This window comes from Ictalurus furcatus, chromosome 22 (assembly GCF_023375685.1).
Source record: "Ictalurus furcatus strain D&B chromosome 22, Billie_1.0, whole genome shotgun sequence".
In the NCBI taxonomy this organism is placed as follows: Eukaryota; Metazoa; Chordata; class Actinopteri; order Siluriformes; family Ictaluridae; genus Ictalurus; species Ictalurus furcatus.
The window spans coordinates 14797642-14824035 of NC_071276.1; the positions used below are offsets into that span (position 1 = coordinate 14797642).

Consider the following 26394-nt stretch of genomic DNA (forward strand, 5'->3'; position numbering starts at 1 on the left):
GAGGGCTGTGCACAATGTGATAGATGTGGAGCATTTTCCAAAAGGAAGATTGGATTAAAATCGCCAAATCATGTGCTAAGTTGGTAGACTCTTACCCAATAGGACTGAGTGCTATCTTACAAGCAAAAGGTACTTTAACAAACTATTAGTGTATACTTGTGTAACCAGGTTATTGTCATTCTAAAATGTGTTTAGTTTTTTGTTTTTCCTAAATTTTGTTTTTTGACTTGAATTTTGTTGGTTGCTATATCACACTAATGGTGGAAAACGATCTGAAATAATTTATCTTGGTGTCATTTTTTAAATCACAAAAACCTGCCATTTTACCAGGGGTGTATAGACTGTTTATATCCACTGTAGATTTATGTTTGCAGTGACACAAAACTGTACCGAAAAATATATACTTCCAAGTTGTTTTCATCTTGCATAGTCCAGCAAGATCTGTAAAAAACAATAAATGGTCTGCACTTATATAGCGCTTTTATCCAAAGTGCTTTACACTGTCTCATTCACCCATTCTCACACACACTCACACACCAATGGTAGCAGAGCTGCCATGCAAGGTGCTAACGCCATCGGGAGCAACTTGAGGTTCAGTGTCTTGCCCAAGGACACTTCTCCAAGTGGAGTCACGCGGGCCGGGAATTGAACCAACAACCCTATGATTAGTGGACAACCTGCTCTACCACCTGAGCCACAGCCGCCTGATATATATAATAAATAAATAATAAATGCATATACAATAAATGATAAATGCAATAATAATGGAGAAGAATGCGATTTAAATATGAATGTTTCTGCTTTACATTGTTTTTGTATATATTTGGTAACTTTATTACAGTAGACTGATACTGCCTAAATTACTGTATATCTTGATGAGGTTGTGGTATGATGTGCTTCTGGTGCACTGTATGTGTTAATATTTACACAGCTTTGTACATTCTGTTTGGAAAGTGTAAAATCATGACACTAGTAGTAGCTTAAATAGTTCAGGCTAGACTTTACATTTCTAATCCAAGAGTGTTAATTTGGGACCAAGAAACCAGGCCGGAGAATCTCTGCACTCGAAGATTGTTTGCCCACACCCTGTTTCAGATCCATGAGGAATTTCGAACCTGTGTTATTTGCCACTATACTGTAGCCTTCTGAGCTAGAAGCATCACACAAACGCTAATCTTTTTTGTAATGTTGATTACAATTATCGTTTTGTTGTTGTTGATTTCATACCTTGCAACCTCAAATTTCAATTACATTCAACTTACAAGTGGTTAAAATAATTTTCTTTATTGGTCAGTATGTACTGGTAATATAAATAAGTTACAGTTCTGACTAGGTTTGTTTACAAAGCCATGTACACAGTTATCAAGCAAAATGTGCTCTGAAAAGGCAGATAAACTTATTTCTTTACAAAATCTTTTTTGAGTTCCACAAAAGGGAAAAAACAACATTAAATCAACAATTAGGAAATTAAAACCTCTACAAAAAAAAAATCAATAAATAACATCACAATCACAATCTTATGTTTATCCATTTACTTACATCAGTACACAGTTGCCATTACATTAATCTTGAATAAAGTCCTAGGATATGCATTTGCACAAACTTTGAAGAGAGGTGTTCATGTGCATGTCATACTTTAACACATAGTATTTGACACAATGAAAAAAAAATGTATACTTTATATGAATCTGATAGTGTACTAATGAACATTTCCTGACATCATAAATTTAGATACATATATGATTTTTTTTTTTTTAACCATTTACATGTGCAATATAAATTCCCCTTATAAACATAGCTTTTTCCAAAAAGATTTTGATGAGGAATTCTGTTATTTTACTTTAAGAGCCACGTCTCCCCAATCATCTGACAGACTGGCTTCTATTGTTTAGAATTTTAGCAAATTTTACAATGTGTAAAATGTGCTACTCTCAGGTTTACAAATTCTAAGCACACTATACAAGAGCTTATGATCTTCCTGTCTTAACTCAAATTATTATCGCGTTGATCAGTGTCCCTGTCAAACACTCCCTCAAACCATGAGAGATAAGCTACATTTTCACCCCTCACCTTCATTTTAATGGGGCATGAATAAAAGAACAGTCCGTCTTCAACAAATTACTTCCTCTGCTTTCATCTGAACCACTGAGATGCCCCTAATTCATCACTGCCAGTCTCCACCAACCCAAGATTTCAGTTGACTTGCTGAAAAAGGGGACAGATTCCTCATCAAAGCTAGCTTGCTTAAAAGGCACAAAGTCTATAGCTGAGCAAAAACAGACCAACCCTTTTTTTTTCATGAAGCCTTATGAGCAGCTCTCCTTAATTAATACAACTTTCCTGAGTTTACAAAAGTCAAAAACAAGAGACATTTACAAGAAATAAAACACTACAGTATGTCTTGAAATATTTCAGGAATCCAGGGGTGGTGTTTATTGAGTCTTTGGACATATCTGATACACACCTTCCCCAGCACTTCCATTTGTCTGTTTACGTGGCAGAACCTATGCTGCTGAGAAGTTGGATCTGATGGAGTCCTCTCGTAACTGACGATGTTTTCCATCACACTGTTCCCGCTGTGCCCTCCTTTCAATGGTTATCCTGTAATTCTTTCTAAAGAACATATAGATTATTCTTAATTTTAAGTAGAAAAGTAGTATACTCATCTTTTATTATGGTCTGTTTTGTGGTTTGTGGATCATATTCATCAATAGATGGGTGTTTTTTTCCCAATTATTAGACCTGTGCTTTAGTTTTTTTTTGTTTGTTTAAAAAAAAAAGATTTTTCACAGATTTGACAGATAAAGCTTTTTGAACACGGGTTGTTAATGTATCTAGATCACCCTTTCTTTTTTTAAAAAAACTCATTCTTTTCTAGTCTGAAAAAAATGTGATAGATAGATAGAAAGATAGATAAAGCAAATCTAGTTGCACTTAATAGGCAAGATATGTAATGCAATGTAGTATGAAAGAAAATAAATGCACTTTATCTCCAACTGAGAAGTAGGCAAGCAAATAAACATCTAATAGTATGCAATAATATTGACATCTATTGAGTATGATTGTCATGAATATCTTATTCATGATCACCACTGTAATTTGTTACATTTGTTAATTTGTCTCTATTTAGCAAAATATCTGTATTTCATCATGTAAAATATAGGATGTGCTGAATCAAGTGCTATTTTATAAGCTGCCAAATAATGAGGTGGAAGCCATGTTGTTAAATTAATTATATTGGCCACATTAAAAAAAAACAATCTCTTTCAGCCTATCTGGCTCTGGTTTCACATGAACCAGGACAAACAATAAATACGTTTCCTTTTATCAGTACACAGACAATACACAGCTCCTAAACAAGTCCCTAGCTCCTAAACAACATATTTAATGTACTTTTCTTTTTTTTCTTTCTTTCTTTCTTTTTTTTTTTTTTTGACTGTTTTGACTGTTTAAAGGACATCAAGTTCTGGATGCAGCATAATTTACTGCAGCTACATAATGATAAAATAAACATCCTTCTTAAGAGATCAGATAAAAGATGTGTTGGATTATTTACAGTCCCTGTTTGTGAAGCTGAAAACTACTTCTCATTATTTTCAGTACTAACGTCAGCTTTAAGAAATATATCTATGGTCCGTGACATTCTCTCAGTTGCTCATAGTGAGAAACGTATACACGTCAGCTTGTCTGGAGTACTGTAATTCTGTTTTATCTGGTTTACCAAAGAGCTCTATTACTCGTTTACAGAGAGTGCAAATGCTGCAGCATGAATCCTGACATGCACCAGAATGAGGGATTGCATTACACCTGTTCTCAGCTATGCCCTGGGCTCAGGTCTCAGATTCTCAGGTCTAAATACTAAGGTGTGCAATTTTGGTATCCTCACTATGTGCACTATTTACTCAGCTCTCAAAACCAAAAATGTAAATACATTTAGTGTGTGCCATATTTCCACAAATCCTCATAGTATAACGGTCTTATTAGCAAAACTACACTACCTAACAATTACTTATATGTTAGAAATGGTTTGGGGTTAGTCCTAGACAATATTTATTTTATTTTTTACCTAAAAAAGTAGAATGCCATAAGTAGTGCTGTTCCAAGAAGTCCACCGACTATGATTCCAGTCACGGCTGATAAGCCTAGTCCACCTGCTTAGGAGAGAAAATGAAGTTATTAGTAAGAAGTACTACACATGTAGCTTAATAATGGTACTATTATATGTGTGAAGGCATCAGAGGTAATTTACATGATTGGTCGGCGTGTTCTGGGATGGGAGGCCTTGGTACTCCTCGCAGAGTGAACCGTTCACTGTTAAAGCCAGGCAGAAGCTGAAAACTTCCATTAGTGCCAAAGTAGTTCATGAGAGTCTAATCAAACAAACAAAGACACAACGATTCACACATAATAGTCCAAGTGCCACGGTACATGACAGAAACTGAAAAAGACTTTGGGCCGTATTCAGAGTTGGCAACTTAAGTTTAAAAGATATGTACACTTTTATGCCAGTACACAATTATGCATTACTAAAATGACCTGCTGGTAGCGCACAGCTCTGAGGTTGCCAGATTTTGCTTGAGTAGAGGTGTCTGAGATGGGATTTTTCAACAGCATATAGACCAGGTTAATTTAACAATATGGCTTCCGTCTTTATTATATGGCAGCTTATAAAATAGCACTTGATCCAGCACACTGATATAGAAGTCCAGCAGCAGAAAGTGCGAAGCTTAGGCAAGAGTGAAAACAACTGCTTCTACTGTCGGGGAGTTAGAGCAAATGACTTGACATGCCATAAAAGTATTATTATTATTTTTTTTATATTGTGTGGCTGACATGTGGCCATTAGATACTAAATCGAGGACATGATGTTGCAATGTGTGCATGGGAAGTAACCTGCTATATCATGCTTTTAATTTGTCAAATTAATAAAATATTGCCAGTATTTTTGTTTATTTGACGCAGTCTTCTATACAGAAAACATGCCTATGGTTTAAAGGATAGGTATGTACAACGCCTACGATAATGTCTGAGTAGCACGCAAGTTCAGAGTTAGGTCTGACATCTGACTACCAATGGGTGCAATTTTGGTATTAACTCCTCACTATTCGTATGTAACTCAACTCTGAATGCAGCCCTTGGTTTGAAGAATATATTGATGGTTACAGTAGGTTTGGTAAAGCTCTTGCATATTTAGAGTATGCTGCAGTCAGACTCATTTCCACGTCGTAACAATTCCCTTCTTCAGGTGTTTATTTGAATATTTTATTCTTCAGGTGACTAATTTAACACAACCTAATGACTTGGGGATGTTTTCAACAAATTTTAACCTCTTAAACTCCAACGAGCAAGGAAGTGCAAGGAAGTTATTGCACTTTAACAACTACATTTAATAGTAGTTTTACTGTAGTTCCTGAATAATATGATTTTAGGATGAATAACTGAACAATACTCAAGGTGTTTAAGGGATTAAAATTGGTATATGACATGCATAATAACTTGCAATTTATTATAATAGGGTATTAATTTTCAGTGTTGTGTCCACATACCCTACAGGCATAATCAGGCAGTTCCCTTACCTCATATGTTCCAGCTTCATGGTTTGTCATGCTTATAACAGAGAAATCTCCATTTCTGTCACCATTGGCATCTATAGACACCTGGCCAGCAATCCCTGTGCAATAGAATGCAAGGAATGTGAAAATTAATTAGCCAAAATAGTCAGACATTCCAAGGAAAACACCGGCAATAGTCAAGAAAATTCCAGGCGGCCAATACAACAGGAAATCTCATCTGCCTCCCGTCGGTTTTGTTGGCACAGTCTGCAGAAATGGTAATTTCATCCCTGCGTCTGTGTTCCCAAATTCTTGACATTTTTTAAATATTATTTAATTTAACAAGAAAACGACCCTGTTCCTGATGATTCCCTCAGAACAAAACATTGTTATTTCATGTTATTGGTTTTGGGTTGGTTTTGCGGTTGATGGAAACAGCTTGGGCAGCAGACAGGACTGAGCACCTACATTGTAAGTGAAGCTTATGAATGAAAGAATATTTGACAACTCTGTTTACTACTAAAGTGAATTAAAAAAAAAGTTGCAATGATATTCTGCAGCCGTAATTATATTTTCTTATCACAGACTCGTTTGGATATTGTGGTTATTAATTCATCTTAAGATCTAAAATTAAAACATGAACTGTAAAATGTGCCACTGTTTACTTTTTCCCATCTGGTTCCATCACAGATCTGTTTTCCTGAACGGTCACATATTTCAGGAAACACTTAGGAATATAAATAAGTGCTTGCCAGTTTACACTAAAAAAGGTCACACTTAGGCCAACTGCATACATAACAAGCATATGAAATAAATAACAAAAGGAAAAAGGGATTGACTGCACAATGTGTTAGATTGCATTTTTTTCCCTTTACCTTCAAATGTTCTGTTCCACATCCGGCGTGTGATATCCAATCCATTCTTCTTACTATTACCACTATGGATTGTCTCATTTAAGGCGAGCGCATATAGTAGTAAAGCATCATGGAAACCCTCCATAAACATGTTTATCTGCAAGAAAAATAAATAAATAAATAAATAAATAAATAACAATAAGGACTAAAGGCAAATCTTACAATCTCCACATTTTACAGGTGAACTTCTTAGACTAGAACCATGTTTCAGAAATTGCACATGAAGCAAAAAATATTTTGGTATCAATTTATTTTACAGTACATAGTACCTAGTATTTAATAGCTAAGTATGTTGTAGATACAAGTGATTTTACAGAAGAGTACACATAGTTCTTTTACAATGGATTTTAACGTGTGAAATCTTCACAATGTAAAAAATTACTGATACGTTAATTGTCATTAAATAGTACTTAAATAATAATTCTTGCATCTTGGATATATATATACATCTTTGTAAATATATATTTAAAAAATCAGATATACTTCAGTATTAGGTAATTAGAACTAAGAGTAAGTATTGGCAAACTGCTTTAGTAAATACAAGCAAATAGGAGGTAGACCTAAGTTCAAGTAGCAGATGTATAAAGTTTAATTATAGAATTATTAAAAACCTGCTTGAAAGTAAAAGTTATAGATAATGTCATGTCTATATTTTGAGATTTGCATTGCATACTATCATGTGTATTGTAATTTATTCCTATAATATATCATTATATTTGCCTTTCAAACTTGCAAAGTATGTTCTCAGAAAAGAAAAAAGTTTGGTACCATCAAACATACATCTTTTGTACCTTTAATATGCATCTTTTAACTCAAAATGTGCATGACGTGTACCTTTACAGTCCAATTATACTATTTTAATCATTTTTAAAAGTACATTATATCCACATTTCCAGGTGAAAGATGCATATTAAAGGTGCAAAAGATACGGGTAACACCCCTCCAAAGAGGAAAGGTACAGTTTAGTACCCTTTTTTTGTGCACTTGTAGGTTCTACAATTTGAAGTCCTATCTTGGACAACTAGTAGCTTTCACACAAGTTACTACTAAAATTATCCACCGATCATTTGAGGAATGTACCAGAAATTACATGTAATCATACCAGAATAGCAGTTTGCTGATAACATAAAATTATTTAACTGCTGCTAATAAAAGCCTGAATGAAACATACACAAGAGATTCAAATTACAAAGGAATAACATTAATAGTTGCATGTGTTATGATAGGGACTATTGGTCCATTCCTGTGTTACGCTATGTTGTGTGTGGGCGTCCCAAGGCAAACAATACTAAAACCCAGGGCTTAGTGGGACTGCTGCTTCAGGATTCGGTGACCGGTGGGGATCACCGTGTATTTAGGTTCACCGTCGACTGTTTAACACGAGTGGAACAGCAGGAAAAGCTGATATAGTTATAGGACTGTTTATATACATGTTCTTTTCTGGACGTGTGAGCCACACAGACGTCTCTGAGCACTCAGATAATGAAGCCCACAATGTTTTTACAGGAAGCGCAGTTTGCAATTCAGCAACACAATCTATTTGTATGGACATTCCACATCTGAAATATGTCGTTGTGAAACATAAACCCTGCTGGCATTTGAGATCAGGCGCTGTTGGTAACAGCTTTAGTAGCACCCCATATGTGAACAGCCTCTGTCTCAGTCCTCAGATTTGGGTCTAATTTATAGCTTTTACTCAAAAAATATGGAGAAAAATGCTCCCTCTTAATGGCCTGCCTTGTGGTAGGAAGAATGGAACCAGTCAGCCGGGTCAGATTCGCTCCCTCCTCTATTTGGACCAGACAATATCGTAGCCAAGTTTTGGGGGAAAACAATTCCACAAAAGCCTGGGAATCCTCACTGAATTGATAGTCAGGTTGCTGAGGAAAAGCCAACCATAGAGACCACCCAGAGCTTCAGCTTGACGTGTCATAAGAAAGAGATGTTAAACGGAGGGGTGACATCTTCTCTGGAAAGAGACCACTGTTGCGGGTCTTGATTTATGCTCTGCTCGCTCACAGACTGCAGCCTGTTTAAATGAAGCAATCCCCCTGGAGATATTATTTTTGAAAAGGAAACACTTTATGCCTCTTATGGCTGTCTTTTTTGTTTTAGGTCATATTCTGGCAAGATTTGTTTGTAAATGACAGCTCCACTGTTAGTATTGAAGTTTCATTCGTATCCATGTGTTCATTCATAATAAACATAAGGCAGGCTTCTCCAACTTTAAGTCTTTACTGGATGGATCATTAGCCAAACTAAATCTATGCTTTAAGCTCATTAGCCTCAGTGTTTCTGCCTGTAGCCCTTTCCTTTGAGACAAGCACCAACATGAACAACCACATGTCAGTTTCCTCGCTCTGGTGCAGAATTATCCAGTGTCGGCTTACTGTTACTACCGTATAACACAGCTTTGAGTTAAACGTAGCTAATAAACTACGAAGAAAAACAAAGATCAGTTTCATTGGTTCAGACAACGTGGTGTAACTGAGTGTCCTGAACATGGTGACACCCTGTTTAGCTCAAGATGTATGAGACCGAATTAACTATATATAATACATGCTGGGTGTGTGACTTCCCTTCCCGTCTTGCAAATCTGTCACAGCCATTTTAGGTCTCAAGAGGCTTCTGATTTCCTTAACACCCCATAAAAAAGTCATCTGTTCATGCATTGAGCAAAACGGTAATCAAGGATGGTATTATCTTTATGTGCAGTCTGGTGAGGTGAATGGAAGTGTAGAGTTTGATTCAGCATTAAATATGTCTCCAGAGACAAGCTCAGTCAACCATTATCAGGCAGAACTGTCCTATAAATTACAGCATTTGTTCACACATTGTTTAATTTCGTGAAGTCTAGTCAAACGTTGATTTATAGTTTAGAATGTTGCCACCATATGACTCCAGTTCATTTACACAGCCTCTCAGAAAAACTCTCCGAAAAGTCTAACTACTCAGGACTAATCTCACTGCCAATCTTGAATTTGACAGACTGCAAGTGACGCACGCTCAAGCGCTGAGATAATGCTAAGAAGAAATCACCGCCCTTTTGACACACTCATGCCAAGCCTTGTCAGTCCAGTGCTAATTTGTGCAATAATGTTCCACTGGTTATAAATGTAAAAAGACATAACACATTTTGGCTTTTCCTTTAAAAAAAAAAAAAAAAAAAACTTTACATACACACATACATAATTGTTGCTACACATCAAAACTTAGTCTTTTCCCTAAGCCTTTATGCATTTTATTTCTTGAAAACACTCCTGTAATCATAAAATATATTACACTTGTCCAATAACTGTGTTGTAATCCAACAGACCCACCTACTGGTCATCGTTGCATACAAATATTTGACATGTACTCGGGAACTTAAATACTTCTTTCGAAGATGTTAGGTCTGCTAGGGATTGATTCTGTACGGTGTTCCAGCGGGTTGCTCAGTTTGTTGTAAAAGCTTCCTATATAATGATGCGTGGGCAGAGAGCTAAAGAGCTTTGTTGAAGCTGGAACATGAGTGCCTTTGTCTCTTATCTACATCTCTTGCAATACAAGTATGTTATAGATAATGCAGACAGAGACACAGTTATAAGCCAGACGTCCTCTGAGAGGGAACATTCCTGACAGTTGCAGATTGGATCCTTCTCAGTGTTAAGCTTTTGTCACTCGTCTTTGTGTGTCTGGTGTTTGTGGATATTTCGAAAAATGCATTCTGAATCTAGTAAAGCAGTTCATTTTGTCACAGGATTTTTTTTTTTATAGATTCAAGTCCCAATTCTCTTAGATGATATTTGTTCATATTAGCTCACCTTGATCACCTCAATAAATACATAGAGCATGCACAGAAAAAATGAAGTTTTGTTTTAGACAGGCAAGCATTCATTAAAATTCCTCCTGCAGCTTTATATATGTGCCGAGCACTTTGCATATGCAGCATGCATGAATTGCTGAAAACAGTCTTGGCTCGCTGAAAGAACACGACCCGACTGTAAGGCGATCCAAAAAAAGTTATCACCTCCCTTAATGAATAAAGCGGTTATTCTCCAGCATAGTGAGTAATTTAGTATGCATCGACACAACACCAGACTCGGCATAAACGGACAGATGTTACAAGCCTCCACTACAAGCAAACCAGCTCCTGACACATTTGTGATCTGGCAAATCAAACTTCGATTTCTGGCCTCTGAGGGCATATTTTCACAAGGGAGGTGTAAAGTGAAGGGCTCATACAATAAAGTAATTGTGCTTAGCATGCTGAAGGCTTGACATTTGTTTCAGGAATAAGAATGCTCTTTTTTTTTACGGGCAGTTGGTTTTTGACAGCAATACACCAGCCAGTGGTCCCTAACCAAAGGCCACCTCAGGCATTCTGAGGCTCCTGCTGGTTTGGCAAGTAAGCCAGTTGAAAGTAGCAGGGACCCTGCTGAGCTTATTAACCTCAGCAAGCCAATTCATCAAAGATGTTTTGTTTCTACATGGCAGCTCCAATTGCCCACCCTGGTAAATCACAGATGGCTTTTCAAAGTGCCAGACTGAAGACTATCACTTTGCGCACTCATACAACTTTATGGAATCTTACCTCAATTCGGACTCTCACAACACTGACAAAGTCGAGGAACTGGATTCTGCTATTGTCTTTGTATTAAATATTAATTTTCCACTATCTAAGAGGGTAAATTCTATATTAAAGGATGCTATGTATATTATTCCAGCTTGAAAATGTAAACATCCTCATCAGGAAACAACAGACCTTTAGTCACTTTAATTGATTGGACTACCTCTAGGTGGTGCTAGTGTACTGACAAAAAAAGCATTTTTTCCCCCATTGTCTCATTTTTTTCTGTTTCATTGTGTCCATATTGTGCATTTTTGTCATGATAAACAACCTTTAAAATGAGTCTCAAACATTCTACTGAAATTGAGAAGTACTGAGAACACGCTCTTGAGAAAAAGATGGAATAGACTATTATTATTATTATTATTATTATTATTATTATTATTATTGTTGTTGTTGTTAATAAATACTCTATTTAATAGCTACTTAGGTGATTTTATTGATATGTTGTGATCATTTTAGTGGCATTTTAGCGCTATTTGTAAAGTTGTTTGGGTAAGTGTAGATGGTCTTAGAACACTTAAAAATAACAGGATACAGGCTCCCAAGTGGCCGAGAGCCAAGGGAGCAAAAATTGTCTGGGTTCTCTGGGTGGGAGCGATGGCATACTCTGTCTCCCCTGTCAATCACAGCGAGACTAGCCAATTTGGGCATTTCTGAGCTCATGTGTGAGGAAGAGGGTAGATAGTGTTTTCTTCCGAATGTGTAATGCAAGAGCAGGAGTTGGAGATTCAGTTGCTGGCTTCATGTGTCTCTCCCCCAAACAGGTTGGTAACTGTCATATGATAGGACAGAGCTGGCATTGAGATATTGAGATATGAGGAATTAAATTTGTTCTGTGAGTGATAAACCCTTGTCTTAAAGGTCTAAAATGAGGCTTTTAAGACAACAAAGCACTAATCTCTCCTAACAGGTGCTTCATAAATGTATTGCATTGAATACATCCATCAACTGAAATTGTAAAGAGTAATTTTCTAATATGAACAACGTGTGGCCTATGGAAAAATTTTTATTGTACTATTCTGTTTGAAAGACTTACGTACATTATTGCAGCTTTCGCAAACATCGACACCCATTCTCTGGTAGGACTTCTTTATTTCCAGTGAGAAATTCTCAAACTCGGGCTTGGTTGACCTCAGTAGTGTCACTGTATTCAGAGAAGCGTAGGCAGTCTTGGCCTCACTGTCATATTTGTCTCCTCTTCTCCAAGAGCCATCGCCTATGAAATAATGTTTTGGGGTTGCTGTTTTTTTTGTATTGACACATCACAAAAGATAAGCACACACTGATCAGGATTTTCTTTGGACTCATTTGGAAGTAAGTTATTACACAGATAATTGTGTTTCATTTTACATCATTTTGGGGGCATGTTTGTGTTAAAATAAATAAACTAATTAATAAATAAGTAAATACATGAAATCAGGAGACCAAAATATTTCATTTGAATGACCAAATGAACAATTATGGCTTCTGTTTAGATAGCCCTTGTCCTGAACTACAAAAAAAAACATTTAATACATGCACTCAATATGTTTAGAACCTCCTAAACCTCCTGAATGTAATCTCTATCCAACAGAAGAGCTGGAGGTCTTGGCCCTTTAATTTTCAGGGTCAGAGTGGGAAAATAGCATGCTGCGGTGGATCTTTGTGACTATGCAGATAAGCTATCTATCTCTATCACCATATAGTATAAGACAATGTATGTCAGAGCTTTACCATAGGAGGAGGAGTTGAATAGCTCAATGTTGAAGAAGAGTCTGTTACTGGTGGTCAGTCTCTGTCTGTAGGCCATCAGCATGATCTCCCTTACCACATCTGTATGCGTGCACATGATTATCACTGCAAAGTAAAGAAAAAAGCTTATTAGCAATTTGTAAGTAAACTTGCGGAAGTCTTTATATGTGATGATGATGATGTCACTGTGTTTTCCTGCAGTTTTGGCAGGATCATGTATGTGCATTTCCGTTTTTTTTACAGCCTTACTTATTAAGATTAATTGTTTACATGTGCTTTTCTGATTATGTTCATGACATAAATGGGAGGACAATAAAGCACACCATTCTCGTAAACGATTTATAGGCCATGAATCAAAACCGCACATTACGGGGCTCCTTTTTGACACAGTGCTCAGTGCCGATTTTGTTAAACAGTTAAACTGGCTTTTATTCAAAGCTTACCAAAGCAATTAATTTGCCAGGAACAGATGTATATCAGCCTGATGTGTACATGGTAACTCAGCATGTACAAATAATTATTCAAAGCATATGCCTTGTAAATGCTGCAAAATAGCTTCATTTTCCACAGATGACCAAAAAAAAAAAAAAACGTTTGGTGAATAAAATTTTTTCCCATGGAGCAAAGAGGTCAAAAATAAATAAACAAACAAACAAGTATGCAAACTGATTTTTAAAAAAAAATCTTTAAGTGTCCCATAAATAGGAAGATTCAGAGCTCTGGAACACTCCCCACAACTCTGTCAGTGTAGCGTGCCGCCTGAAATATCCTCCGATGAGTGGGACAAACTTCACCTCAGTACTCGTGCTCTATGGCACCCTTTAATTACAGAGTGCATACAACACTACAGGCCCTGTGTTGACTCGAAGCTGATTCCATGGGGTACAACCCCAGCCAGCAATATATCAAAAATCTGGATTTTCCCCACTGACATTAGTTACAAATGAGCTGCGGAATGTCAGCTGTGCCACATTTCACAGGCCTGAGGGTCCGTAGTGCCGTAAGTGCATGATGCTGCTGTATAAACCTATGGCATGCATATAATAACCTTGCTCAGGAATAATATCGCTGCTCAGTAAATTCCCTCGTCTACGCCCCCAAGGACCACTCAGCAGGCCTGTACTGGGCCAGCTAATGCACTGTCAAAACATTGCAACACAGTATTCCATCCTTATCAAGTACACTTGATTCAATGTAACTGAAAATCTCAGCCTCGCTTGTTGGTTATGCCTAATTATCATCTTACATAACAGATGAACATTTTAACTGTTTAAAATGAAAGCATATCAGAGAGTCATTCTAACTGTACGCCAAAATCTCACAGGATCATTAGACTAGACTAAAAAAATTGGGCAAGCTGAATATTTGCAAAATCACAAATGTCCAAAACTATTTGTCCTATACCTTACATACAGTGTCTTGGAAGTGTATGTGAGTTAATCATAAAATATATTTGCTTAGCGCTATAAAATATGAAACAATCATTCCAATAATATTTTATCATCAGCAGTACGCACACACTGTGTCAGAATCCCAAGGATATTGTCACATATGCTGCTCTATTTATATAAAAATGTAACTATAGAAGGAATATAGTTTTCTATGACAACAGTGCAGACAGTAGTGCAGGCTATAACTCAAATCACTGATCTTGTGGATGTTCCACAACATTAAATGTAACTATAATATAAATGTAAAAATTGTAATCATTGGTGAATTGCTGTGGTACGAGAGGAATGACATACTTTACTTTAAATGCTGTTATTGGAAAATAAACAACTTTGGAGGGGTAACAGTAAATTACTACTGTGATGCGATGAATGAGCTACGGTACTGCAGCAAGCAGTTAATCATGATTTAGTACCTGTCAATTTACTAACACTGAATTAGCCACTGAAATTGGCGTGAAATCATCCATTTTTATCATCCATCACTCCTCATACACCAACACAGACTCCAAGAGATGCACTTAACATCAAGAAAAGCACCTTGATATTATACGAATTAAGGACTTCTCATGAACAGTGATGGCACACTTTGTCAACAATGGAAAGGTTAGAGGAAAGAGATGAGCTGTAATCTCGAACTGTTCTTAAATTGGATTAGCTGAGTAGGTGTTTCTAATAATTTGGCCTGTAAGTGTACACGCTTTAAAACTCCCCAGTAACACTGCTGTACATGATACACTCATATCACTAAAACACGCAGTACCAAGTCAGTCTTACTGCTGTGCTGAGAACGATCCCCAACCCAAATCCCTCTAACCTATAACTGTATTTATATTTATTGAATTCTCAATTCTGTTTGGTCAGAATTATTGTCGAGTAGCTCAAACAGTACTTTGGCTGTAATTCAAATCACAGGTATATATGAATGCACTTGTTGTAATATGTTATCTTTTCTATAGTAACAACTTACACAAGAACTTCAGAAGTAAAGAAACAGAATTAAAAGAACATGTGTCATTAAATATGGTGAGATTTCCAGTGATGAGATGTTTATTTTGCATATATGGATGTTTTCCAGGAAAGAAAGAAACAAAAGAGAGGCTGGTGAGGGTACGACTGTTTATAGCAGCTATAATATATGTAATAAAAGGAAATAACTTTGTGCTTTGTGGATGTTATTCATTAAACCTAACTATAACTGGATAAAAAGTATGACGTTACTCTTTAATACATCACACCATGGGCCGCATGTGACAACCCTTTCATTAAACGTTTTCCTTTAACAACATGTGCTCTGTTCCGTATTTATTCAGAATAAAAGTCATTTTATATAAGTCGAAACATACACCTTTCCTTAACTGGATATGCAATATCATATCATTAAATGGATAGATTTGCTTGAGCACAGTGTTCAAGTTATTTGTGTTCACGGCAACAGATTTTAGACTGTATATTGTGCTATTGTAGATAATATTATTGCCATTTCGTTGGATAAAAGGAGGCATCGATATTCCCAATGATGCCTTCCACCTTTTGTTTCTGAAAGGTCTAAAACTAAGATGACTCCAGGAGAGAGAAAAAAATCTATTTGGTGACATGCATAGACTTGTGACTCTAAAACAAAAGGTTGTATTGGGTTGCTTATAAACTGTGCATTGCTACAAGTGTCTTCATGAGGAATAGCCTGAAAAAATAAGTGTTAGGAACGCAACTGGGTGATATTTGTGAATTAATTTGTTATAAATAGTTTTGTTTATGGAAAATGTAATTCACTGTCTACATTGAAAATATCTCAAACTCACAGGCACTGGAATATTTGTAAACAAACATGAGTTACACTTAATTAAGTAATGCAGTGAATATACATAACACTCTCTGACCTGTGATTTTTTTTAAAGTTAAACTCACCCATATGCTTTCTGATCCTTTTCTCCTATGTTTTCTGATAAAACCACCAATATATATGAAAACTGCATGAGATATTGTTCATGTGATCTTATTTTGCATATCTTGCTGCTATGAAATATTCACAGTACCTTCCCTGCTGCTAGCTAGCTGTCCTCCTGTTAAACACTGATAACACTGATAGCTGCTAATGTTTGCAGGTCCATATCAGGAGGAGTGGAAAAAGAGAAAGACCAGTTGCTTTCAGGCTGGGTAAACAGAAGCAAGCAACATAAGCTTGAATAAGTAGATCACTAACATCACACAACAGCGCTGGCTAGCCAAGCAGTTGTAAATATTTATCCCCAAAATAAGTTAACTACATAATAATTCTTGGACGTGATCTTTCCCACTTATTAAATGATTAGTGGGAGAAGAGTGATCTCTCTTTATGAGAACGTCACTTTTATTTATTTATTTTTGTTAAAAATGGGTCCACTATGTCCACTGGGATTGTAGCAGGCACAGCAAACAGATGGTACTGCTGATATTGTCAGTCCCAAAATAGCGCCACCTACACTATATGTCTTACCTGGAAACAAAAATTTCTCAAGTCAGTCAGGATGAACTACTGTTGGCTGGTCCACTTGATAAGACCAGCAAAATCATCGTGAGTTTCAGACTACTATAACATTTTTGGTTTGTCCGTTTCAATTGAACCATATTTAACTACATTTTGATAGACATCACCAGACTATTTTTTTCCTTCAACTCCTTCCTCAGTCATCATTCTTCAACACAGCTGGTGACTGTATGAGGAACACTAGGAGTAGTGAAATCAAGAGAGGTTAGCTGGGTGTCATCATGCTCAAGTTACCAGTAGCAATCCCGAGCAAAATGATACAGACAATCATGCTGTGTTAAATGTCCTGATTTGTCCATTTAAATTTGGAATGGAAAGGCTTTTGTGGAAATTAGGCCTCTAAGAGAACAATGTCAATCATGATGTCTAGGTAGTATTGCTAGGTGTGGCCATCATCAAACCACCAAAAGCAATCCAGAGCAAAACCCAAATGATATGGGACAGTGACGAGATATCTGGAGCTGGGCTTGCACAAGTATTGGTATCTGTAGATGGGTATTGCACAAGTATGGAGATCTGCAGCATCGCTACAGACAGAAAATTCCAGTCTTATGGTGCATTCACATATACAGCGATTTTATCGCTGCAGGTTACCAGTAGGTGTTCCTACTACTGGTTGCCATAGTAATATGGGTGGCGCAACTAACATTCCACTTTTGACAACAAACCAGTTTTCTTGCTGCTAGAATTAAACATTCTGGAGCAATCTTATATCAAATTCACCAGTGTACATATACATCATATCCTACTAGATGAAGGAGAAGCACTGTGTGCTCTTTGCCATTGCAACCATCTATCTCAGGCGAAAGCGAAAGCGCCAATTAGCTTAACTTAGCTTATGGCCGTGGCTTCTGTGTTTACTGGATGAAGTGTACGGCTTGGTGCTGCTCGTTCCCAGGTGCCGAAGCAGGGACAGGTGGACACTTCACCCAAGTTAGGAGCTACACTGGGATTTTGCACGATTGCAACAAAAATTGCCGCAATGGCGCTGCTTCTGCTAGTGAGCACAGGTGGCTACAGATCACGTGCGCTCTACTGTCTTCACTCCCATTGGTAATCGCTGCACCAATTTGCTCCAAATTTGCATAACGTTAAACTTTTCTCAACTTTCAAAGTTGCTGGACACACCCACATCTAGTCGCCAATGGTCGCTGTCGCTCATGTCGCCGGAAGTCGCCAGCTCTCATTGAAAATGAATGGTCTCCGGTCGCTTTGTCGCTGCGAGTCGCTGTATGTGTGAATGCACCTTTAGACCATAATGGATGGAAAGTATAGTCAGGGTGTGCAGAAAATGAGAACTGAGTCTTGTGTAAATAAAGATGTAGATAAAAAAATATTTACAATTCTTAAGCACAAGATTCGGTGACCAATGACTGTGTGCTGCCAAAGTGTGGCCACAACAACTGTGATTACGTCATTTGAATCCTGTCCCCTCAGGCCCGTGCAGATCCATCAAGTATACAGATTTAGCCACTGAATAATAAACTAGACAAAGTAATTATGACCAAAAGCTGGATAAAAAATACTTTGTTTGGTCTGATTTACAGACAGGTGACAAATTAAAAGAAAGAACCACATAAAGTGTCTTAGTAAGGTGTTGAGCCACTACAATTCACCAGAACAGCTTCAGTGTGTCGTGGCTTTGATTCTAGTAGTCTCTGGAACTTTACTGGGTGTGATGAACACTATTATACCAAAAGATATTCTCTCAGGTGGTGTTCTGATGATAGTGGTGAAGAGTGCTTTCTAGTATGTTGCTCCAAGATCTCTGGTAGGTGTTCAACTGGGTTGGGATCTAGTGACTGTGGAGGCCATGGCATGTGATTTATATCATTTTCACACTTTCGATCCATTCATGTCTCTTAATGGGCTATTAAGAAATTTGCTTTGATGTAATTACATATTTACTCATTGCACGGAAAGAATTGTGTCTTTATAGGTCCTGTTGTTGATAACAGTTGTTGCTGATCAGGATTTTAAGCATCCAATATTTCCTCATACCAATGAAATCAATCATATGTGGTCAAAGATTTATAGGATACAAGTTCACGACTTTCAGCTACAGTCTATCACTTAATTGCTAAAAAAAAAAGGTGATGAAAGCAGATGCCAGAACAGAAGGTGGTAAGTAAATCCGAGAAGCTGCTCAGAAATTAGAAATTTCAGCGAGTAATTAATAGTAATTTGCAGAACTGTACAGTGGTTTGATGTTTATTCTCTCCCTGACTGTTCTTTAGTCTTGTTCTGCTCTAGTAAGACATGTAGTGGGGGCGGTGGATCATGGTAAAGCAGATGATATTCCTGGTCTGTGTGGGCGGTTCTCAGAGTAAATCCTGGGATGATAACTTATGAGTGGTTTGTTTTTATACTGTACTTTTGAATTGTGATCAAGCACCAAAAGGCAGGGATGAAATATTAATTATTTTCACATTTGTCAATTAAATTCTTATAGATCTGATGTAAAATTATTATAGAGTATTATTATATTACTCTAGTGTAGAATTATCGGCACCTTTCATGAATATGAGCAAAAATGAATCGTTTGAATGCTTACGTATGTCAGCTTAAACATATGCGGTCGGCGGTTTATTTATCATTGGTGAAGCCCTCCCTGGAGAGAATAACAGGATTGAGCCCCTCCCTGCAACATCTAACAGGTTTGGAGACAGAGCTAGCTCTTTAGCTTTCTTAGATTTTCTTTCTAGCGCATGCGGACGGCCATCTACAATTTAGACCACAGGTCTTCAATAGGGGTTAAATCTGGAGACTGAAATTGTCATTGCAATACACTGATTTTCTATGTGGATGCATCTCTGGGTTTCTTATTATGTTGAAAGTTGGCAGAGACAACCTGGTGTTACGCTATAACGCCATCAATCTTCACATAAACCCCATGACCACTATGGGGGGGGGGGGGGGGTCAACATACAGTGGGCATCAGGTGCTTTTTCATGTATCCAGTTTCCTTTGTGTCGCTACGCATGTTGATGATTGATGTGCACAACCAAAATGTCAGATTTTGGTCTTATCTGACGCCAACACACAGTTTTCTTTCATGGATATCAGGAGCTGTCTTCATTTATGGATATCAGGAACCATCTTCTGTGGTGCTTTTTGCGAATAGCTTCATTCCTGCAACTCTTGTTGCCATGGAGGTGGCATCCAATAGTTAATTGTAACACTTGACTCCAAGAATCAACTGTGCAATTCTAAAACCATGATGTTTTCCCACCCTGTTCATCCTGATACAAATTAAATATCTTTACACTGAAATAGTTGAGATGTGCTCAGTGATTCTAATGCTAATTTCTTGGTTGGTGCTGTATTTCCGTTATGCCCATGAGAAGTTTGCAGTTGTGTGCCACGCTGATGTCTCAGGAGGACATTGCTAGCACAGTTACAATGATGTTCAAATGATCTCAACCATAAGAGATAGTGGTCAGGCTTTAGTGTTAGTTTCTTAAAAACACTCACCATTTTTGAGAAACATTGTGTTAATGAGAAATCCAGTGTAGAAGTAGTGTACACATTGGACTCAAACATCGGTGCACACATGGGACTCAGAGATCCAGAATGCAATAAGACGCTGTCGCGCTGAGTGATGCTAGTTACAGATCTATGAAACGATGGGACTGATAACTTTTATGGCAGTATTAGCATGAAAATTGAAGCTTTGGAAGATGATCTGTTTGAGCTGAGTGTACAGATTAGGAGGTGAGAGAGCTGGCCAGTCTAAAGGACTAAAGCACCGCTGCATCTTTCTCTTTATGAAGTGATAACGCAAGGGCTAAATCCCACTGGGTCCCACAATCACCAGCTTTATTTTTAATTGTGGGTAACCAAACATATATACAAATAGATCAACAGGTCAAAGAAAGAAATTTAAACAAAAACAAATTTATTTATTATATGGCAGATCAACAACCTTCTGTATCTTATGTGTTGAAAAGTCTTCTTTTTTTTCTCTTCTTATGGTTGGTGATGAATGACAAACACATTTTACATGTGCACAACCTGGTGTGGTGTTTTATGGTGTGCAAACTGACCCACGCTATAGACCTAGCTATAGCTGTGTACTTCAGTACTCTGTATATGGGTACAGAATTACGTGTAAACTCCCTGGGCATGTGCAGGTGCACATATACATTCCACACATTGAAAAGGACAAATATGCTATGAGAAAGAAGATCCCCTATATGTAGATATCACTTTCTTATTAGTTTTAATATAGTTACTGAATTCATACTAGTTATAGGCTGCAACAACTGAAGAATGGTGATGAAGTAAAGAAACACAGAACAGTATTCGTAATTCATTCATAGCTAAATCTTTCTGAAAGCAGGACAGCCTATCTCTTATTCCTCTTAACAGCACTGGCAGCATATTAAATATCTGTACTTCTTGTAATGTGTAAAACTTTGGGGGGGGGGAGTCTGTGCGTGCTCAGGGGACTGTTCAATCCTACAGCTGGTACTGAACATTCCTGAACTTTTGCTCTGTCAAAATTCTGATCATTTTCCCCCCACGTGTCCGACTCAGATGACCTCTTACCCATCTGAACAGAAGTTGTGGTGTAGTGAAGCAATGCAGAATTGTTATCAAGAAACTATTTGGCTACAAACTGAAGACAAATGCGCATCTAAAGTTAGATGTAATAATAATAATAATAATAATAATAATAATAATAATAATAAGATACAGTGGTGATGTACCTTCATGCTTGGATATGGACTGGACAATCTCGTCCACGTACGCCAGCGGCTCTTTGGAGTCCATCATGGAAACGTCGATGTCGTGATGGCCTTCCAGGAGCGCGTGGACCCCCTCGACGGTGAAGTAGCAGTTGCGTTCCTCCTTGTCGTCGAGATAGACCAGATACACGCTCTTCCAGCCGAAGTGCTGCGACATTGTAGCGAACGTCTCGGCCATCTTAAGGTAACTCGGCGCGGTGCGCGTGAGCAGCGCGTACTCGGAGGTCTTGTCGCTGAAGCCGTACGCCAGGGCACCTGCTGAGATGACGGGGATTTGCCAGTGCGACGCCACTCGGATCACGGACGCGGCGGCGTACTCGCACACGGGACCGAGGATCAGGTCGGGGCGCTCGTGGCGCGCGCGGTCCACGAGCTCGTACAGCGCATCCACGCTGCACTTGGAGTTGACATAGTGCACGCTGAAATTGAGCCCGGCCAAGGGCCCTCGCGCCAGCTGCTGCTTTGCGTACTCGATGGCGGGTTTGACCCTGTCGATCGAGAACATGTACGAGTTGTTTTGAGGCAGAAACACGAGCACGTCCACGTCCTCTTTCACTTGATTCGAGCTCGACTCGAGCGCCCAAATGAAAAGGCAGAGACACGAGAAGCGCAACATGGTGCAGGTTCTTGGAAATGTTCTAACTGCACGAGACAAGCAAAGTGGCACTTTTTTCAGCTCAAGGATTGAAAGGAATTGATCATTCCAGTAAAAACAACAACAACAACAACGAAAAAATTCACTAAGAGAAGCTTTCTCTCCAGCAAATTTGACTTTGTCAAAAGTACTCCACTCTTTTCTCTCTCTCTCTTTACATGAATGAATAAAATGCTCTGCAAGGTTAACTTGAGCTCTCCAGCACACAGCCCCTATTTGACTTGGTCAAAGTCTCTACATCTGCATCTAAACACAGCGCTCTGTGTGATTCCTCTTGTTTGGGTGTATTAACTGGACTGCTCGTTAACCACACACGCTGCAGTCGGTGTGTGGAATTTTGAAGCATCCTTTTCATTATTATTCCTGCGTCATTTCTGCGCAGCCCACCTCTCTCTTAAAGTTACAGTATCACTCAGTCTCTTACCTTCAGCACGAGATCTCTGAGTGAGTGACTCATGTACCTCAAAAACCTTGACCGTGCATATTGCAGTTGTGTTTATTTCCTTAGCTTTTGTGCACTTTTCTTTCCGATTCATGCATATAGTAGCCAACATATTTGTGCGACTGTGGGGGGAAATAACTAAGCTTCAGTGTAATTAAGCATTTTGAGTGAGTATTGAATGGAATGTTTATTATCCATCCATCCATCCATCTTCTATACCACTTAATCCTTTTCAGGGTCATGGGGAAACCTGGAGCCTATCCCAGGGAGCACCAGGTACAGGGCGGGGTACACCCTGGACAGGGTGCCAATCCATCACAGGGCACACAAACACATACTACAGACACTTTGGACATGCCAATCAGCCTACCATGCATGTATTTGGACTGGGGGAGGAAACCAGAGTACCCCAAGGAAACCCCTGCAGCACAGGGAGAACATGCAAACTCCGCACATACATGGTCACGGTGGGAATCAAACCCCCAACCCTGGAGGTGTGAGGCGAACGTGCTAACCACTAAGCCACCGTGCACCCCTATTACTTTTTATTTAATTAAAAAAATGTTGTTGTTGGGTTTTTGTTTTTTGTTTTTTTGTTATTTAGACTTAACCATCAACAATGCAATGCAGGCCAAATGGTTTGACCAAGCCAGTTAAAAACCTTCCCATGCAACTGAAAAATCCTGCAAGAATAATCAACAGAAATGTAATTACACATCTGCTGTCATCCTTCATTATGCTAATAAACACACCAAACTATTACTTGTTTAGTGGCCACTGTTATCATTTAAGTGTCTCCCTTCACACTGACAGGTTTGCTTTCTAAAAGAAAAGCATCAAAATGAAAAGCTCTTACACAGTGGCATCTAGTGGAAGATACACTACAGTACAGCAGGCTTGGTTAAAATGATAAGATTGAAGAAAAAGAAACAAAACACCTCTGAAGTAAAAACCTCTGAAGTAAAAACCTCAAAAATCATTTTAAAAAGCACGTTTCAGCTTCAAATGCCTGCTTGGAAAATATGTTTACATGCAAGTTGTTGATATGGTGGCAGCGTGCAACATTTCAATGTAGATCGAAAACATGGAAAGATTTAGTACGCCTCATTAAGGTGGCAGGCTGAAAATGACTCACCCACACTTTCCAGGCAAGGCACAATATTTCATTCAGGTCTCTTCTAAACTGTGTACCAAGTTTGTGGCAAATAAGCAATTTATCTGCATATAGATTACCCAGGACACTTGTTGAGCATTAAGCTATTAGGTAATTATGGGTATGTAGACAGAAAATGCTTACACACAACTTATTGAACAGGGCCTTTAATAAGTGTTATCTTTAGCCTGTTAACGTCATTCAACCCAAATTATTCCCATGGAGCCATTAAAAGTGTTTTGGAATCCAGCACGGTCTTGAATATTAAGTACCTTATTACACAGGATTCTGTAAACTGTGAGTGTATTTTTTTTTCTCTGATAGTAGGTGTAGTCCTTCATTTGGATAGTATAGTCAACTTTTAACATTTAAATGTTTACTCAGGTACTAGATTGACTGGAGCAAGTTGTCATGGCTGGTGAGATTTTTTTTTATTCAGTTATTTATCGTATGGGCTTATTCAGTAACTGCGGTGAAACTAATAGGAAAGGCATGTAGCTCTGAGGGAAGAATGTACTCACAGATGAGTCATGAGGTTAAGTAGTGTGATTCCTAGTGAAGAATTATCCTAACATGGCTATTTGTACCAGTGCTGTTCTGATGACCCAAAACCACTTTTTCTCTCCTTTCCTTCCAAATCTCAGCATATCTGTTGGACATCTCATCACTTGGTGAAATTTGGGACAACCGACTATTTCTGCTCGCATGGCTAAGCTTGGTTATTCAGAAGGTTTCCCTATGTGCTCTTTCAGACCCCTGTAGCTCACCCAGAATCCAACTGAATTTAAAATAGAGTGTAGACAGTTTCTTACAGCTGCCCACACTAGAGTTAAACTCAGTTCAATTGTTTAGTGGGTTTAACATTGTCAGAAAGCACCTTTACAGAAATCTGCTTGTGGATTTAGATCTCTAATGAGCACCCCAGAGGTAACAGTGGCAACGGAAAACTCCCTGAGATGTCATGAGGAAGAAACCTTGAGAGGAACCAGACTCAAAAGTGAACACATCCTCTTCTGGGTGACACCGGATAGTGGAATTATAAACCATTAACATACACAGGTGTAGAAGAGTAAAGGCAAGCAGTACTAAGTGTGCTGAAATGATGGTCAGTATGAGCATATTGTGAGTCCTAGGATGAGTATAGGACAGTCTTTATGATTAAAGCTTCAAATCTACAGTATCCAGATGAGATTATCTACTGAAGAAAGAAAGGGTGAGACTTTGGGATGAACTGTTTTTGGGAAGTGAAGATCTTTAGAGTATCCATGTGGGACCATCAGATAACAACAGAAAAGTGAGTCAGAAACGCAGAAGCTCCAAGCTGAAGTAGAGCATCAGGATGAATCACTGATGCTTGACTACAAAGCCAAAAACGGACCAGCAACATCCTACACGAAATCCCCATTCTGACCCACATTCCCTTCGAGCCACAATCATGGCTCAGCTTGACCCATCATCACCAGTGACCCAGTGAAAACATGCCTCAGACTCACGGCTCCACTAAGCTCTCAAGGACTAAGTTCAGGCATTAAAAATCCTTGACTTGTATTTTGTTTTCTTTGCTGTACTAACTCCCACACTAACTCCTCTCTAACCAGGCTTTAGCTTTATTGCATTCTCAGATAAGAGTCTATTTGTGTAATGGTGAGAGTAGGATTTTTGAGGGAATACGAAACATATCTGTAATTTGTTCTGGATAATGGTGTCTGCTATTCATTTGCTATTATAAACTCTGATATTAATTTAGAACGATTTATTAGGACAACCTAAAGATCTTGTACTGCTTTAGTATGATTATAAGAATTCTGATTAAAGTATGATTACAAGCTTAGCATTTCTGACAGTTTAATATTATGCAAGTATACACTCACTGGCCACTTTATCAGGAACACACCTGGAACACAAGTACAGAGGTCAAAGGAGAATGATTTGAGCTGACAAGACGACTACAGTAACTTAAATAACCACTCGTTATAACCGTGGTGAGTAGAAAAGCATTTCAGAATGCACAATGCATGGACCACATCGGGTTCCAGGACACAATGGGAACGAAAACTGGACAGATGAAGATTGGAAAAATGTAACATCGTCTGATGAATCTCAATTTTTGTGCTGTGACGTGCAGATGGTAGAGTCAGAATTTGGCATAAACCGCATGAATCCATGGATCCAATTAGCCTTGTTTCAGCAGTTCAGCTGCTGTTGGTGGTGTAAATGTTAAGGGGAATATTTTCTTAGCACACAAAGAATTGAGGACTCCCCAGTATTAGCATGGTGTTCCTAATAAAGTTGACAGTGAGTGTATATTGATGTAATTTTAATTAAAAAAAAAACTGAAATGGCCTTTTGTTTTGATGACAGTATTGTATCTACAGAGAAAATGGTTGCTCAAGTGAAAATGTGCTACAAGAGACATCTGCTGGCCATTTCCCTGAAACACAGACGTAACTGTATATAATAGTCCCAAAGCTATATTAGGTCATCTGTACCACGTCATGGAGCAGCTTTATGAACACCCAAGAATACCTTAACACACTATTTACAATATGCAATCAAATGTGACTGCCTCCTGCTCCTCCTTATCTAATAACTTTGTAAATTTTACACAT

The 26394-nt window shown here is 38.2% G+C and overlaps 1 protein-coding gene across 5 annotated transcripts; it reads right to left on the reverse strand.

The window, feature by feature from the left end:
- Window positions 1-1220: 1220 nt before the first annotated feature.
- npr3 (natriuretic peptide receptor 3) lies at window positions 1221-22837 on the reverse strand. Of its 5 annotated transcripts, XM_053610303.1 has the most exons (9): window positions 21497-22837; window positions 12792-12914; window positions 12119-12318; window positions 6428-6563; window positions 5577-5671; window positions 4250-4370; window positions 4067-4154; window positions 2465-2613; window positions 1221-2205 (listed from the first exon to the last, which is right to left on the reverse strand). In XM_053610303.1, exons 1-8 carry the CDS (start codon window positions 22149-22151, stop codon window positions 2505-2507), a joined length of 1527 nt encoding a protein of 508 aa, XP_053466278.1. In that variant the 5' UTR covers window positions 22152-22837; the 3' UTR covers window positions 1221-2205; window positions 2465-2504. The 5 variants fall into 5 exon arrangements, with proteins under 5 accessions (XP_053466278.1, XP_053466277.1, XP_053466279.1 ...); XM_053610302.1 differs by having other exon boundaries at window positions 1223-2613; window positions 21497-22836; XM_053610304.1 differs by having other exon boundaries at window positions 1224-2613; window positions 4067-4151; window positions 21497-22836.
- Window positions 22838-26394: the final 3557 nt, after the last annotated feature.

Excerpts from the sequence above, each read along its gene's own strand:
- npr3 (XM_053610303.1), bottom strand. The coding sequence starts at position 22,151 with ATGTTGCGCTTCTCGTGTCTCTGCCTTTTCATTTGGGCGCTCGAGTCG. Across the intron at positions 4,371-5,576 it reads ATGAAGCTGGAACATATGAG|ACTCTCATGAACTACTTTGG; the intron begins GTAAGGGAACTG and ends TTGTTTGATTAG. Across the intron at positions 2,614-4,066 it reads ATGGCATTCTACTTTTTTAG|AAAGAATTACAGGATAACCA; the intron begins GTAAAAAATAAA and ends TATGTTCTTTAG.